The sequence below is a fragment of the Dendropsophus ebraccatus genome, chromosome 15 (genome assembly GCF_027789765.1).
Source record: "Dendropsophus ebraccatus isolate aDenEbr1 chromosome 15, aDenEbr1.pat, whole genome shotgun sequence".
Lineage (NCBI taxonomy): Eukaryota > Metazoa > Chordata > Amphibia > Anura > Hylidae > Dendropsophus > Dendropsophus ebraccatus.
The window spans coordinates 75,443,567-75,462,516 of record NC_091468.1 but is presented as its reverse complement, the minus strand read 5'-3'; the positions used below and the strand labels follow the sequence as shown (position 1 = coordinate 75,462,516).

The window sequence follows — 18,950 nt, the reverse complement described above, 5'->3', positions numbered from 1 at the left end:
GGATAGGCTGACTCTATGTGATCCCCCTTATAGTATATGCCCCCCTCTGTGTAGCCTCCTTATAGATGGTTCCCCTCTGTGTATTCCTTATAGTATATGCCCCCCCTCTATGTAGCCACCTTATAGATGACCCCTTGTTCAGTCTTCCATATAGATGGCCCCATGTGCATCTCCTAGAGAGAGCTCCTCTGTGAAGTCCCCCTATAGTATATGGCCCCCCTTTTTGTAGCCCTCCCTTATAGATGCCCCCCTGTGTTTTCCTCCTTATAAATGACCCCCGTGTTGTCCACCCCCTTATAAATGCCCCCTCCGTGTTGTTTATCCCCCTTATAGATGGCCCCGTCTTGTCCATCCCCCGTATACATCCCCCCTTATAGATTGTCCCCTCATTTATGTCCCCCTTATGCGCCCTCCTTATAGATTGGCCCCCCTTACAGATGTCCCCCTTATGCTGCCCCTAATAGATGGCCCACCTTACAGTTGCCCGCCAACTCACCCAACATCTCGATCCCCCACCGTGGCTCTCGCCTTCTGCAGTGTCCCCGGCCAATGCGCACTCCCTCTGGATGACCAACGAGCTCAGTGTGCGCAGGAAGTACAGGGCCGCCAGCTCACGCGAGGTCACTGGTGCGTGCTCTGCTGGGAAATCCCCAGGGAGCGTAAATCGGCCGTAGGCGTACTGTCCTACCAATCTTGTGACTGCAGCTTGCAGTCTGCATTTTAATTATTTCTTATGGGACAATTTGCTTTGGTATAAGAGTGATTTGGATTACAAGCGCCATCCTGGAACAAATTATACTCCTAATCCAAGGCACCACTGTGTATATATATATATATATATATATATATATATATATATATATATATATATATATATTAGTATAACTCCATGACTGCTTGTGGTATTCTACATACATGTGTTACCATTGAGGGTTTCCTGTGTATTTATCCCGGTACTTTAGATACAAGTATTACAGGAGCCGTCCACGTTACTCAGCATCCCTTGTGTTCTCGTGGTGTTTCTAATGTTTTGTCGCTGATCATCATGCATGTATTAATTTTGTGCATTGCTTTTTTAATTAAAAAAATTCTTTGTATCTTTTAGTAACTTTCTAGTTCAGTGGTTTTGGTATTTTTTGTATTGGATTGGTATGCAGTCTTTTTTGCTAGAACCCACTTTTTGTGGCGATTTAGCTTTTAAGACTTCCTCCCCTAGAGCAGCGACATATAGTTTTGCTCCTGTTTAGTGGATCTCTGTATGTTATTCATTGGATATATATATATATATATATATATATATTCTCTAATTATATGTATCACTGTTTATAGCTCACGATCACATGTTTTTGGATGATTTTTATACTTTATGATTTCGCAGTGTCAGCCGAAACGTTGCATAGTAGGATGTGAATAAAGGATCCTGTTTGTCTTCATATCAAGTACTGTCTCCATAGCGTTTTGGTCACTTCAGAGGCGGCTTCAGACGTACCAGCATCTGCTGCGAGGAGAAGCCTGGACGACACCGGGGAGTGGGGACAGGTAAGTATAAACTTTATCATCAGCTATTGGGCGCACATCCCTATTATACGCACTGATCAGTTTTAAACATGTTAAAAGACAATGATCAGTCATTGATAGTTTCTTCAGCTGATCGTTGTCTTTATTACACAGAATAATATACCGGCAGATAATGGCTCCGTATAATAGGGCCCCGAGGAGACACTTTGCTGCTGGTTTTGGATTATTTGTCCATAATTATTGTACAGGTGGATAAAAGATCTTCACGTCCTGGTCACAAACATGTAAGGTCGGATGCGACTGGAGATCGTCTGGAATCTCTTCAGCTTTTGTACAGTTTTCTATTTTAAATTCTTTTGTGAAGCAGATTTCAATTTGTCCCAGAATTTGTGCGTCTTCACTCTGAAAAGTCACAAGAAGTTTCATCAATCCCCGAGCCTCCATCTATCCGACACCAAAGGAAAAGCTACAGACTAAAAAAGCAGCTATATTCATGATGTCCTTTAGGTAATTACAGGAAAAACTACGGGCAGCTTCAAAAATAGTGTGCACTTCATTTATAGACTTAAAATTTCGTACCTTGTAACCCTAAAATCTGCAAAGAGAAATGAGGTCAGAGAGAAAGAGCAAACGAGAGAAGCTTCCAGCAGCAGATGTGGAGGTCAGAGCAGATGGATGCCCGCTCACTATCCCGGAGCACGCTCACTATCCCGGGGCACGCTCACTATCCCGGAGCCCACTCACTATCCCGGAGCACGCTCACTATCCTGGGGCACGCTCACTATCCCAGCTATTGGGCCCCAAGTCTACAGAAGTCCAAACTCCGACAGCATCCAGTAATGGACTACTCCAAGGGGGAGATTTTCCAAACTGGTGTAAAGTAGAATTGTCTCCGTCGCCCCTAGCAACCAACCAGATTCCACATTTTATTTTTTTAAAGAACCTGTAAGGATTGAAAGTTGAATCTGATTGGTTGCTAGGGGCGACTGAGACAATTGTACTTTACACCCGTTTGATAAATCTCCCCCCAAATGTTTATTTTTTGGGTGGTCAAGTACGTAAACTCCACTCCTGGTTTTGGTTAAAAGTAGAGATGAGCGAAGCAGGTTTGTTAGAATTCGTACAAAGCAGAGCAATCCCCGATGTCTGCCCGCCCCATGGAAAAGGAGGAGACAGCCCGAGGACCGCATATACCTTCTCCACAGAACGGGCAGACATCGGGGTTCCACCTATGCACCCTAACAAAGCCGCTTCACCCATCTAGAGTTAAAAGTACTAACCGAAACGAGCCCCACATAGAGGACTGTACGGAGCCCCACATAGAGGACTGTACGGAGCCCCACATAGAGGACTGTACGGAGCCCCACATAGAGGACTGTACGGAGCCCCACATAGAGGACTGTACGGAGCCCCACATAGAGGACTGTACGGAGCCCCACATAGAGGACTGTACGGAGCCCCCCCCCCCCCCGCTGGGGGGAAGACGTTGGGGATATGGTGTCTGCAAGAAAAGGAGCGGGATCGGGCAGGCTGTGTGGCACCGGGTGCCGGTAGAGCTGTGCAGGAAGGCTGTTTGCTGGGGGAGACTGTCATCCATCTAACCCAGCCCATTGAAGAGACGGAAGGCACGCGATTCCAGACACGGAGGGTGGGGGCCAGGAGAAAGGAGCGGTGTCAGAGTGTTTAACTCCTTTTTGCTTCCAAAGGGGTTGAGAAAACATGGTGTTAAAATAATTTCGGTGAAACACCCCTTTAAGATGGAGGACTATGTATATTGTGGACTGTCATGTATTTCATGTACTGGCCCAACCTGGCCTCAAGATAGAGATTTTATTATATATATATATATATATATATATATATATATATATATATTAGGGTTATATTTATAGATACATAATCATTCTTACACTTGGTGTTTGGTCTAGTGAAAAATGCTTTTTATCGTTGGTGGATTGTGCCACCTGGGTGGGGCTTCACAACCACTGTGCCACTTCCCCCGCCCACATCGGCGCCATAGTCCTTTAAGTAGAAATTTAGTTTAGAAATAAAGTAAATAGAATAGAAAGTTAATAGAGTGCAGCACTTTCCTTTACCGTAAAAATGTGAAAATATTTGCAAAATTATTTAACATTAACATTAAAAATCATTAAAGGGAATCTGTCACCCCCCGTGCCGGGGTGACAGGCTCCCGACCCCCCGTTAGAGCCCCCTATACTCACCTAGAGTCCGATGCCCATAGAGAATGACGGAGCGCTGGACTCTCCTGTCATTCTCTATGGGCGTTGGACTCATCTCTCAGTGCGCGCGCCGGGCTGCAGCGGCTGAGATCTTCATCACCCGACCACCTCCAGAAGCGGGACCCGGCGGGATTAGGTGAGTATAGGGGGCTCTAACGGGGGGTCGGGAGCCTGTCACCCCGGCACGGAGGGGTGACAGGTTCCCTTCAAATCTAACCTGCTGTGGGGGAAGACACTGGATTTTTGGTACAACGCCGTATGCATTCAGGAGTGCATCTTCGATCTCTGTCACCTAAAAATGAATAAGTACATGACTGTATAATTACGCAGCTATAGGGGTACGCGGCTATAGAATTACGCGGCTATAGAATTACACGGCTATACAGTGGGGAAAAAAAAGTATTTAGTCAGTCACCAATAGTGCAAGTTCCACCACTTACAAAGATGAGAGGCGTCTGTAATTGACACCATAGGTAGACCTCAGCTATGAGAGACAAAATGAGAAAACAAATCCAGAAAATCACATTGTCTGATTTTGTAAGAATTTATTTGCAAATTATGGTGGAAAATAAGTATTTGGTCACCTACAAACAATCAAGATTTCTGGCTCTCACAGACCTGTAACTTCTTCTTTAAGAGTCTCCTCTTTCCTCCACTCATTATCTGTAGTAATGGCCCCTGTTTAAACTTGTTATCAGTATAAAAAGACACCTGTGCACACCCTTAAACAGTCAGACTCCAAACTCCACTATGGTGAAGACCAAAGAGCTGTCAAAGGACACCAGAAACAAAATTGTAGCCCTGCACCAGGCGTGGAAGACTGAATCTGCAATAGGCAACCAGCTTGGAGTGAAGAAATCAACTGTGGGAGCCATAATTAGAAAATGGAAGACACACAAGACCTCTGATAATCTCCCTCCATCTGGGGCTCCACGCAAAATCTCACCCCGTGGGGTCAAAATGATCACAAGAACGTGAGCAGAAGTCCCAGAACCACGTGGGGGGACCTAGTTAATGAACTGCAGAGAGCTGGGACCAATGTAACAAAGCCTACCATCAGTAAGACACTACGCCAGTGCCAGGGACTCAGATCCTGCAGTGCCAGACGGGTCCCACTGCTTAAACCAGTACATGTCCGGGCCCGTCTGAAGTTTGCTAGAGAGCATTTGGATGATCCAGAAGAGTATTGGGAGAATGTCCTATGGTCTGATGAAACCAAAGTGGAACTGTTTGGTAGAAACACAACTTGTCGTGTTTGGGAGGAAAAAGAATACTGAGTTGCATCCATCACACACCATAGCTACTGTAAACCATGGGGGGGGGGAAACATCAGGCTTTGGGGCTGTTTCTCTGCAAAGGGGCCAGGACGACTGATCCGGGTATATGAAAGAATGAATGGGGCCATGGATCGGGAGATACTGCGTGCAAACCTCCTTCCATCAGCAAGGGCATTGAAGATGAAACGTGGCTGACAATGATCCAAAGCACACCGCCAGGGCAACCAAGGAGCGGCTTGGTAAGAAGCATTTCTAGGTCCTGGAGTGGCCGAACCAGTCTCCACATCTCAACCCTATAGAAAACCTTTGGAGGGAGGTGAAAGTCCGTGTTGCCAAGCGACAGCCCCAAACCATCACTGCTCTAGAGGAGATCTGCATGGAGGAATGGGCCAACAGACCAACAACAGTGTGCGCCAACCTTGTGAGAACTTACAGAAAACGTCTGACCTCTCTCATTGCCAACAAAGGATATAGGACAAAGGATTGAGAGGAAATTTTGTTACTGACCAAATACTTATTTTCCACCATAATTTGCAAATAAATTCTTACAAAATCAGACGATCTGATTTTCTGGATTTGTTTTCTCATTTTGTCTCCCATAGTTGAGGTCTAATATGGTGTCAATTACAGACGCCTCTCATCTTTGTAAGTGGTGGAACTTGCGCTATTGGTGACTGACTAAATACTTTTTTTTCCCCACTGTAGAAGTACGTGGCTATAGAAGTACATGGCATTATTACCATATGGAGGCACACCGGAGACATTACTACTATATGGAGGCACACAGGAGACATTATTACTATATGGGGGCACAGCAGGGGATATTATTACTATATGGAGGCACAGCATGGGACATTATTACTATATGGGGGCAAAGCAGGAGACATTATTACTATATGGAGGCACAGTAGGGGACATTATTACTATATGGAGGCACAGTAGGGGACATTATTACTACATGGGGGCACAATAGGGGACATTCTGACTGTATGAGGGCACAGTGGGAAGATGCATCTCTCTACATCACTGTAAAATAATGTGTCACTAAAAAGTACAGCTTGTCCTGTAAGTCCTTACACAGCTATGTCAACAGAAAAAAAAAGTTATGGCTCTCTGGCAATGAGGGGGGGGGGAAGCTAAAAAAATTTACAGCGTCGATAAGAGTTAAACAGCACACAATACACATCCTTAAATAAATGTAATGTAAAGAAAAATAAGGAAAAGGATGTCCTAAAAATTAAAGCGACTCTGTACCCATGATCTGACCCCCCCAAACCGTTTGTACCTTCAGACAGCTGCTTTTAATCAAAGATCTGTCCTGGGGTCCGATCAGTAGGTGATGCAGTTATTGTCCTAAAAAACAACTTTTAAACTTGCAACGTCCGGGGCTTAGATTGCGTATGCATTGCCATGGTCGTTGGGCACGGGGCTGCTACTTTAAAAGTTGTTTTTTTAGGACAATAACTGCATCACCTGCCGAACGGACCCCAGGACAGATCTTGGATTAAAAGCAGCTATCCGAAGGTACAAGTGGTTTGGGGGGGGTCAGAGTCGCTTTAATTTTGTTTGCAACTAATAAACGGGTACTGGTTATTTACCTGATAGGTTTTGGACGGTTTAATTCCATATTTTTCCAGAACACTGAAAATAAAATGACATAAAATTACTTTTATACTATTACATTGTAAACTAATTTTAACCCCTTAAGGACCTATGCCAATTTTCATTTTTACATTTAAATTTTTACACTTCGCCTTTTAAGAGCTATAGGGTTTTTATTTCTCCACCTACACAGCCATGTAATGGATAGTTGTTTTCAGGAATAGGTGCACGTTGTAAGGGCGCACTTCTATCTCCCATAACATGTATGGCGGAACCACAGAAACATTATTTATGAGTTTAAATGGGGGGTGGGGGGGGGGGGTGGAGGAGGGGTTCTGTGTTTGCATAATGAACTTTACAATTAAGCTGATATGTTCTATAGGTCAGTATAAAAACAGTGATATGGATGGTTACATACCTTTTCAAACATCTGCTATCTATAGTAGAATTTTTATTTTTTTTGCAATTAGGTATGACTAAAGTTGCTCTATTGTAGATATAGGATACACTGTACATAGAGGATATTATGTACATAGAGGATATACAGTACATAGAGGGTATACATATAGGATATACAGTACATAGAGGGTATACATATAGGATATACTGTACATAGAGGATATACTGTACATAGAGGGTATACATATAGGATATACTGTACATAGAGGGTATACATATAGGATATACTGTACATAGAGGGTATACATATAGGATATACTGTACATAGAGGATATACATATAGGGTATGCTGTACATAGAGGATATACATATAGGATATACTGTACATAGAGGATATACATACAGGATACACTGTACATAGATGGTATACATAGAGGATATACTGTACATATAGGATATACTGTACATAGAGGATATACTGTACATAGAGGATATACATATAGGATACACTGTACATAGAGGGTATACATAGAGGATATACTGTACATAGAGGATATACATATAGGATATACTGTACATAGGGGATATACAAATAGGATATACTGTACATAGAGGGTATACATATAGGATATACTGTACATAGAGGATATACTGTACATAGAGGATATACATAGAGGATATACTGTACATAGAGGGTATACATATAGGGTATACTGTACATAGAGGATATACATAGAGGATATACTGTACATAGAGGGTATACATAGAGGATATACTGTACATAGAGGGTATACATAGAGGATATACTGTACATAGAGGGTATACATAGAGGATATACTGTACATAGAGGGTATACATAGAGGATATACTGTACATAGAGGGTATACATAGAGGATATACTGTACATAGAGGGTATACATAGAGGATATACTGTACATAGAGGATATACATATAGGATATACATACAGGATACACTGTACATAGAGGGTATACATATAGGATATACTGTACATAGAGGATATACATAGAGGATATACTGTACATAGAGGATATACATAGAGGATACACTGTACATAGAGGGTATACATATAGGATATACTGTACATAGAGGATATACATAGAGGATATACTGTACATAGAGGATATACATAGAGGATACACTGTACATAGAGGGTATACATATAGGATATACTGTACATAGAGGATATACATAGAGGATATACTGTACATAGAGGGTATACATAGAGGATATACTGTACATAGGGGATATACATACAGGATACACTGTACATAGAGGGTATACATATAGGATATACTGTACATAGAGGATATACATAGAGGATATACTGTACATAGAGGATATACATAGAGGATATACTGTACATAGAGGGTATACATAGAGGATATACTGTACATAGGGGATATACATATAGGATATACTGTACATAGAGGGTATACTGTACATAGAGGGTATACATAGAGGATATACTGTACATAGAGGGTATACATATAGGATACACTGTACATAGAGGGTATACATAGATGATATACTGTACATAGAGGGTATACATAGAGGATATACTGTACATAGAGGATATACATATAGGATACACTGTACATAGAGGATATACATAGAGGATATACTGTACATAGAGGATATACATATAGGATATACTGTACATAGAGGATATACTGTACATAGGGGATATACAAATAGGATATACTGTACATAGAGGGTATACATATAGGATATACTGTACATAGAGGATATACTGTACATAGAGGATATAAATAGAGGATATACTGTACATAGAGGGTATACATATAGGGTATACTGTACATAGAGGATATACATAGAGGATATACTGTACATAGAGGGTATACATAGAGGATATACTGTACATAGAGGGTATACATAGAGGATATACTGTACATAGAGGGTATACATAGAGGATATACTGTACATAGAGGGTATACATAGAGGATATACTGTACATAGAGGGTATACATAGAGGATATACTGTACATAGAGGATATACATATAGGATATACATACAGGATATACAGTACATAGAGGGTATACTGTACATAGAGGGTATACATATAGGATATACTGTACATAGAGAATATACATAGAGGATATACTGTACATAGAGGATATACTGTACATAGGGGATATACATATAGGATATACTGTACATAGAGGATATACATAGAGGATATACTGTACATAGAGGATATACATAGAGGATATACTGTACATAGAGGATATACATAGAGGATATACTGTACATAGAGGGTATACATAGAGGATATACTGTACATAGGGGATATACATATAGGATATACTGTACATAGAGGGTATACATAGAGGATATACTGTACATAGAGGATATACATATAGGATACACTGTACATAGAGGGTATACATAGAGGATATACTGTACATAGAGGATATACTGTACATAGGGGATATACAAATAGGATATACTGTACATAGAGGATATACATATAGGATATACTGTACATAGAGGATATACATACAGGATATACTGTACATAGAGGGTATACATAGAGGATATACTGTACATAGAGGGTATACTGTACATAGAGGATATACATAGAGGATATACTGTACATAGAGGATATACATAGAGGATATACTGTACATAGAGGGTATACATAGGGGATATACTGTACATAGAGGGTATACATAGAGGATATACTGTACATAGAGGGTATACTGTACATAGAGGATATACTGTACATAGAGGGTATACATATAGGATATACTGTACATAGAGGATATACATATAGGATATACTGTACATAGAGGATATACATATAGGATATACTGTACATAGAGGATATACATATAGGATATACTGTACATAGAGGATATACATATAGGGTATACTGTACATAGAGGATATACATATAGGATATACTGTACATAGAGGATATACATATAGGATATACTGTACATAGAGGGTATACATATAGGATATACTGTACATAGAGGGTATACATATAGGATATACTGTACATAGAGGGTATACATATAGGATATACTGTACATAGAGGATATACTGTACATAGAGGGTATACATATAGGATATACTGTACATAGAGGGTATACATATAGGATATACTGTACATAGAGGATATACTGTACATAGAGGGTATACATATAGGATATACTGTACATAGAGGATATACATATAGGATATACTGTACATAGAGGGTATACATATAGGATATACTGTACATAGAGGATATACATATAGGATATACTGTACATAGAGGATATACATATAGGGTATGCTGTACATAGAGGATATACATATAGGGTATGCTGTACATAGAGGATATACATATAGGGTATGCTGTACATATAGCAGATGCAGGTCATGAAGCCGAGCACCCGCCACCGCTGCTAGGATGGGAGCAGCACTTCGGACTTTCTTTTTTTTGAAGGGAACCTGTCGCCCCCTGTGCCGGGGGGACAGACTCCCGGCCCCCCGCTGGAGCACCCTATACTCACCTGATCCCGCCGGGTCCCAATTCTTGAGCCGGTTGGGTGACTGAGATATCGGACTCACCTGTCATTCTCTATGAGCGTTGGACTCATCTGAGGAGCGCGCACGCCGGGCTTCGGGCACTGATATCTCAGTCACCCGACCGGCTCAAGAATCGGGACCCGGTGGGATCAGGTAAGTATAGGGTGCTCCAGCGGTGGGGCCGGGAGCCTGTCACCTCGGCACCGGGGGTGACAGGTCCTCTTTAAATCAACTGGTGTCAGAATGCGCCAAAGATTTGTAAATAACGTCTATTAAAAAAGTACTAATCATCTGCTGTATGTCCTGCATCTCTTTGTCTATGTCTATGACATACAGCAGCTGATAAGTACTGGAAGACTTGAGATTTTTTAATAGACGTTATTTACATATCTTTGGCGCATTCTGACACCAGTTGATTTAAAAAAAGGAAATTTGTTTTGCTGGAGTTGCTCTTAAACCCTACAGATTCTGCGGTTAGTGTGACCCCAGCATCTAGAGGGTTACAGAAGGGGAATTCTCTCTCTGTTCCCCCTGTGAGATCTGTGAAACAATGACAGAGACGAGATGGTAGCAATGGAAGCAGAGTCTGATCCGCTCAGCCTGGCAGTCTAACAGGTTTTTTTTTTTAAAATTTGCTTTTGATCAGTTATTTTTGTCAGCAGCGGTGCCAGGAGGCGTGCACAGGGGCGGCGTGCACAGGGGCGGCGTACACAGGGGCGGCGTACACAGGGGCGCGGTACACAGGGGCGGCGTACACAGGGGCAGCGTACACAGGGGCGGCGTGCACAGGGGCGGCGTGCACAGGGGCGGCGTACACAGGGGCGGCGTACACAGGGGCGGCGTACACAGGGGCGGCGTACACAGGGGCGGCGTGCACAGGGGCGGCGTGCACAGGGGCACGGTACACAGGGGCGGCGTACACAGGGGCACGGTACACAGGGGTGGCGTACACAGGGGCGGCGTGCACAGGGGCGGCGTGCACAGGGGCGCGGTGCACAGGGGCGGCGTGCACAGGGGCGGCGTGCACAGGGGAGGTGTGAACAGGGGCGGCGTGAACAGGGGCGGCGTACACAGGGGCGCGGTACACAGGGGCGCGGTACACAGGGGCGCGGTACACAGGGGCGGCGTGCACAGGGGCGCGGTGCACAGGGGCGGCGTACACATGGGGCGGTGTGCACAGGGGCTGCGTGCACAGGGGAGGCGTGAACAGGGGCGGCGTACACAGGGGAGGCGTACACAGGGGGGGCGTGCACAGGGGAGGTGTGCACAGGGGGCGCGGTACACAGGGGCGGCGTGCACAGGGGCGCGGTGCACAGGGGCGGCGTACACATGGGGCGGTGTGCACAGGGGCTGCGTGCACAGGGGAGGCGTGAACAGGGGCGGCGTAAACAGGGGAGGCGTACACAGGGGCGGCGTGCACAGGGGAGGTGTGCACAGGGGAGGCGTGCACAGGGGAGGCGTGCACAGGGGAGGCGTGCACAGGGGAGGCGTACACATGGGGCGCGGTACACAGGGGCGGCGTACACAGGGGCGGCGTGCACAGGGGAGGCGTACACAGGGGCGGCGTGCACAGGGGAGGCGTGCACAGGGGAGGCGTGCACAGGGGAGGCGTGCACAGGGGAGGCGTACACATGGGGCGCGGTACACAGGGGCGCGGTGCACAGGGGCGGCGTGCACAGGGGCGCGGTGCACAGGGGCGGCGTACACAGGGGCACGGTACACAGGGGCGGCGTGCACAGGGGCGGCGTACACATGGGGCGGCGTACACAGGGGCGGCGTACACATGGGGCGGTGTGCACAGGGGCGGCGTACAAATGGGGCGGCGTACACAGGGGCGCGGTACACAGGGGCGGCGTACACATGGGGCGGCGTGCACAGGGGCGGTGTACACAGGGGCGGCGTACACATGGGGCGGCGTACACAGGGGCGCGGTGCACAGGGGCGGCGTACACATGGGGCGGCGTACACAGGGGCGCGGTGCACAGGGGCGGCGTGCACAGGGGCGCGGTACACAGGGGCGGCGTGCACAGGGGCGCGGTACACAGGGGCGGCGTACACATGGGGCGGCGTGCACAGGGGCGGCGTACACAGGGGCGCGGTGCACAGGTGTGGTGTGCACAGGGGCGGCGTACACAGGGGCGGCGTGCACAGGGGCGGCGTGCACAGGGGCGGCGTACACAGGGGCGCGGTGCACAGGGGTGGCGTACACATGGAGCGGCGTACACAGGGGCGCGGTGCACAGCTGCTGGCTAAACAGCATTCATGTTCACCAGACCAGTCTGTGCAGAGAGGAGGGAAAACTGACCACTTCCTGCATTTGGTCATTTTTTGCTGTTGCTAAAGACTAAAAGGCCATAGTGACGCAGCCTCGGGTGCAATTTCCCAGTAAGTGAGACACCTAATGGCTGAAAACATGCAAAAAAAAAAATAGATGAAGTAAATTGCAAAGATAAAATATATTTCCTCCCCTGCAAGATTTCGGGATCATTTTATAATATAGTAAAATAAAAACAAAAAACACCAAAAATTCTTAAAAATATGTTTTTAACATAAAAACTTAAAGAGAACCTATCACCAAAAAGTATACTCTTATTTTACAGTAGGGAGGAAATAAACACATAAAACAAATCACCCCTGGAAGCATTAGGTCTATTAATTCTATCATTATATTGTAAGAAAACTACCATGGAAAAAGCTCATAGAAGTGGCCATCTTGTGGATGGCGCCTGTATACACAGGCTGGCAGTTGCACATATAGGCCACGCCCCCAGATTCCAAGCTTGTGTGCACTGCAGCCTCTTATTAGCAGCAGGGTTAGTACTTTGGACTGTAAGGTTTCTCCAGTGTATCTAAACCAGTTATTTGTGATACTGTCTGCTCAAAAGCGGTAAACACACTACGGAATAAATAACCTGCTGCGGATTCTGTCGCTCCATTTTATGGTTAAGGAGATGACGGACGGCGGAATCTGGCCGACCACAGAATGAAGTCTATGGCATGGGCGGAGATGCGTGCAATTGGGGGTGAGGAATCCACTGCGGGTTATGAGCGCACTTTAATGTGCCACCGTGTTCTAATGAACTGTTGCTGTCCTCCTCATGTACTGTGCTGCTGCCTCCACCTCTTGCATTGTGTCACTGTGTCTTCCTCATGTAATGTGCTACTGCCTCCACCTCTTGCATTGTGTCACTGTGTCCCCCTCATGTACTGTGCTACTGCCTCCCCCTCTTGCATTGTGTCACTGTGTCCCCCTCATGTACTGTGCTGATGCCTCCACCTCTTGCATTGTGTCACTGTGTCCTCCTCATGTACTGTGCTGCTGCCTCCACCTCTTGCATTGTGTCACTGTGTCCTCCTCATGTAATGTGCTGCTGCCTCCACCTCTTGCATTGTGTCACTGTGTCCCCCTCATGTAATGTGCTGCTGCCTCCCCCTCTTGCATTGTGTCACTGTGTCCTCCTCATGTACTGTGCTACTGCCTCCCCCTCTTGCATTGTGTCACTGTGTCCCCCTCATGTAATGTGCTACTGCCTCCCCCTCTTGCATTGTGTCACTGTGTCCCCCTCATGTAATGTGCTGCTGCCTCCCCCTCTTGCATTGTGTCACTGTGTCCCCCTCATGTACTGTGCTACTGCCTCCACCTCTTGCATTGTGTCACTGTGTCCCCCTCATGTACTGTGCTACTGCCTCCACCTCTTGCATTGTGTCACTGTGTCCCCCTCATGTACTGTGCTACTGCCTCCACCTCTTGCATTGTGTCACTGTGTCCCCCTCATGTAATGTGCTGCTGCCTCCACCTCTTGCATTGTGTCACTGTGTCCCCCTCATGTACTGTGCTGCTGCCTCCCCCTCTTGCATTGTGTCACTGTGTCCCCCTCATGTAATGTGCTGCTGCCTCCACCTCTTGCATTGTGTCACCCTCATGTAATGTGCTGCTGCCTCCCCCTCTTGCATTGTGTCACTGTGTCCCCCTCATGTACTGTGCTGCTGCCTCCCCCTCTTGCATTGTGTCACTGTGTCCCCCTCATGTAATGTGCTGCTGCCTCCCCCTCTTGCATTGTGTCACTGTGTCCCCCTCATGTACTGTGCTGCTGCCTCCACCTCTTGCATTGTGTCACTGTGTCCCCCTCATGTAATGTGCTGCTGCCTCCCCCTCTTGCATTGTGTCACTGTGTCCCCCTCATGTAATGTGCTGCTGCCTCCCCCTCTTGCATTGTGTCACTGTGTCCCCCTCATGTAATGTGCTGCTGCCTCCCCCTCTTGCATTGTGTCACTGTGTCCCCCTCATGTAATGTGCTGCTGCCTCCACCTCTTGCATTGTGTCACTGTGTCCCCCTCATGTAATGTGCTGCTGCCTCCCCCTCTTGCATTGTGTCACTGTGTCCCCCTCATGTACTGTGCTACTGCCTCCACCTCTTGCATTGTGTCACTGTGTCCCCCTCATGTACTGTGCTACTGCCTCCACCTCTTGCATTGTGTCACTGTGTCCCCCTCATGTACTGTGCTGCTGCCTCCACCTCTTGCATTGTGTCACTGTGTCCCCCTCATGTACTGTGCTGCTGCCTCCACCTCTTGCATTGTGTCACTGTGTCCCCCTCATGTAATGTGCTGCTGCCTCCCCCTCTTGCATTGTGTCACTGTGTCCCCCTCATGTACTGTGCTGCTGCCTCCACCTCTTACATTGTGTCACTGTGTCCCCCTCATGTACTGTGCTACTGCCTCCACCTCTTGCATTGTGTCACTGTGTCCCCCTCATGTAATGCGCTGCTGCCTCCACCTCTTGCATTGTGTCACTGTGTCCCCCTCATGTAATGTGCTGCTGCCTCCCCCTCTTGCATTGTGTCACTGTGTCCCCCTCATGTAATGTGCTGCTGCCTCCACCTCTTGCATTGTGTCACTGTGTCCCCCTCATGTACTGTGCTGCTGCCTCCACCTCTTGCATTGTGTCACTGTGTCCCCCTCATGTAATGCGCTGCTGCCTCCACCTCTTGCATTGTGTCACTGTGTCTTCCTCATGTAATGTGCTGCTGCCTCCACCTCTTGCATTGTGTCACTGTGTCTTCCTCATGTAATGTGCTGCTGCCTCCACCTCTTGCATTGTGTCACTGTGTCCCCCTCATGTAATGCGCTGCTGCCTCCACCTCTTGCATTGTGTCACTGTGTCTTCCTCATGTAATGTGCTGCTGCCTCCACCTCTTGCATTGTGTCACTGTGTCTTCCTCATGTAATGTGCTGCTGCCTCCACCTCTTGCATTGTGTCACTGTGTCCCCCTCATGTAATGCGCTGCTGCCTCCCCCTCTTGCATTGTGTCACTGTGTCCCCCTCATGTACTGTGCTGCTGCCTCCACCTCTTGCATTGTGTCACTGTGTCCCCCTCATGTAATGCGCTGCTGCCTCCACCTCTTGCATTGTGTCACTGTGTCCCCCTCATGTAATGCGCTGCTGCCTCCACCTCTTGCATTGTGTCACTGTGTCCCCCTCATGTACTGTGCTGATGCCTCCACCTCTTGCATTGTGTCACTGTGTCCTCCTCATGTACTGTGCTGCTGCCTCCACCTCTTGCATTGTGTCACTGTGTCCTCCTCATGTACTGTGCCATTGTTCCTTATAATTAATGGACTGTTTCTCTAATCAATGTTTCCCAATCTTTAAAGAGGACCTGTCACCTCCCGTGCCGGGGTGACAGGCTCCCGACCCCCTGTTAGATCCCCCTATACTCACCTGATCCCGCCGGGTCCCGCTTCCTGAGCCGGTCGGGTCACGGAGATATCAGCGCCCGAAGCCCGGCGCGCGCTGAGAGATGAGTCCGATGCCCATAGACAATAACGGAGCATCGGACTCCCCATTCATTCTCTATGGGCATCTGACTCTGCTGCCAGGCTTCGGGCGCTGAAATCTCCGTGACCCGACCGGCTCAGAAAGCGGGACCCGGCGGGATCACGTAAGTATAGGGGTCGGGAGCCTGTCACCCCGGCACGGGGGGTGACAGGTGTCCTTTAACTCTCTAGCTGAAAAATGACAACTCTCATCATGAACTGGCAGCAGGACATGGGTGTTTGTAGTTCTGCGACATACAGACTGCAGAACTACAACTCCTACCATGAGGTGCCAGCAGGACATGATGGGGGTTGTAATTCTGCAACCTGGAGAGCCACAGGCTGAATAGGGCGGGACAGTAGCCAAGGAGGTAAGTGGGTGTTATTATTTTCACCCCCCCCCCATCCACCAGGGCATTCTGAAAAAAGGGGCCCTTGCCGGAGTATCCTTTTAACCCCCTGTGGGCCAGAAAGTAGCCCCTTTCATCCACCCTTCATTTACTATTTTTTTTTTCTTTTTTAGACACCGGTATCTCCAGGACTATGTTGTATTCTGTGGACTACGTTGATGACCAGCTTTTTTTTTTTTAATAAAATGGTCAACGAGGGGTTTAGGGGTGTTTTTTTTTTTATAAAAAATATTTATCTATTGTGTTGTGTTTTTTTTTGCTTTATATTACAGGCTTAGTAGTGGAAGCTGTCTGATAGATGGAATCCATTACTAAGTTGGGGCCTAGTGTTAGCCGGTATAAAATGGCTAACACTAACCCCCTATTATTACCCCAGTACCCAATGCCACCAGGGGTACTGGGAAGAGCTGGGTGCCAGTGGTCCCAGAGCGTCAAAATTGGCGCTCCTGGACTGGGTGGCAGCAGGCTGGTATTAGGCTGGGGAGGGCCAAAACTGCCCTTCCCACCCTGGTACTACTAGGCTGCTGCTGTTTGGTTTTTTAACCTAACTGGTTATGGAAATATGGAATCTTATGAGTTGTTTTATTTTTTTTTTAATTATAATTTTTTTTTTTAAAGCGAGTAAGAATAGCCTTAACCTCTTAAGGACGCATGACGTACCGGTACGTCATGCGCCCGTAAGAGGTGTTCAGAGCTCTGAACCACCGCGGTTCCGGGTGCCGCTTGTAGCCTGGGACCGCGGGTATTAGCGGGCACAGGCTGATCGCCGTGCCCGCTAATACAGTAATCAGATGCAGCTGTCAAACATGACAGCTGCATCTGATTACCGGCTGCAGCACTTCCCTGGTGTCTAGTGGTGGAGATTGCTCCTCCGGGACGTTGTCCCGCAATCTCTGTTACTGCTGCCGGCCGTGGACCGCTCTAAGATGGCGCCGTCCCCGGTTAGGCACTCGTTTGTTTTCGGCTGCAGCAGCAGAAAGCAAACGAGTGCCAGTCTCATTGATCTTTTCTGTATAACTATACAGCATAGATCTCAATGAGAGATCAAAGTGTATATACTAGAAGTCCCCCAGGGGGAATAACCCTAACCCCAGGGAGGGGGACAAACCCCAACCCCAGGGAGGGGGACTAACCCCAACCCCAGGGAGGGGGAATAACCCTAACCCCAGGGGGGGAATAACCCTAACCCCAGGGGGGGAATAACCCCAACCCCAGGGAGGGGGAATAACCCTAACCCCAGGGAGGGGGAATAACCCTAACCCCAGGGAGGGGGAATAACCCTAACCCCAGGGGGGAATAACCCCAACCCCAGGGGGGAATAACCCCAACCCCAGGGAGGGGGAATAACCCCAACCCCAGGGAGAGGGAATAACCCCAACCCCAGGGGGGGAATAACCCCAACCCCAACCCCAGGGAGGGGGAATAACCCTAACCCCAGGGAGGGGGAATAACCCTAACCCCAGGGGGGAATAACCCCAACCCCAGGGGGGAATAACCCCAACCCCAGGGAGGGGGAATAACCCCAACCCCAGGGAGAGGGAATAACCCCAACCCCAGGGGGGCTTCTAGTATATGTGAAAAAAAAAAAAGTATTGTTATTAGTAAAAAGCCCCCTCCCCTAATAAAAGTTAGAATCACCCCCCTTTTCCCAGGTTATAAATAAAAGTAAATAAATAAACATGTTTGCTATCGCCGCGTGCGTAATCGCCCAAACTATTAATCACATTCCTGATCTCGCACGGTAAACGGCGTCAGCGCAAGAAAATCCCAAAGTGCAAAATTGCGCATTTTTGGTCGCATCAAATCCAAAAAAAATGTAATAGAAAGCGATCAAAAAGTCGTATATGCGCAATCAAGGTACCGATAGAAAGATCACATCATGGCGCAAAAAATTACACCTGACACAGCCCCATAGACCAAAGGATAAAAGCGCTATAAGCCGGGAATGGAGCGATTGTAAGGAACGTATATTTGTTAACAACGGTTTGAATTTTTTACCGGCCATCAGATACAATATAAGTTATACATGTTATATATCGTTTTAATCTTGAGGAACATATATAACAAGTCAGTTTTACCTCAGGGCGAATGGCGTAAAAACACATTCCCCCCAAATAAAAGAAATGC

General features: G+C 47.0%; 1 protein-coding gene across 2 annotated transcripts in view; it reads right to left on the bottom strand.

Annotated features, from left to right (window-relative positions):
* Positions 1 to 1,635: 1,635 nt before the first annotated feature.
* The window catches only part of RNASET2 (ribonuclease T2), a 113,368-nt gene continuing 96,053 nt past the window's right edge, over positions 1,636 to 18,950 (bottom strand). The window contains exons 8-10 of one of the 2 annotated variants that reach the window (XM_069954380.1): positions 6,634 to 6,676; positions 3,976 to 4,050; positions 1,636 to 1,920 (exon numbers count right to left, since the gene is read on the bottom strand). In XM_069954380.1, the coding sequence (XP_069810481.1) occupies positions 1,756 to 1,920; positions 3,976 to 4,050; positions 6,634 to 6,676 (283 nt within the window). In that variant the 3' untranslated portion in view covers positions 1,636 to 1,755. The remainder of the gene's footprint in view (positions 1,921 to 3,975; positions 4,051 to 6,633; positions 6,677 to 18,950) is intronic. The other variant, XM_069954381.1, reaches the window with a different exon arrangement.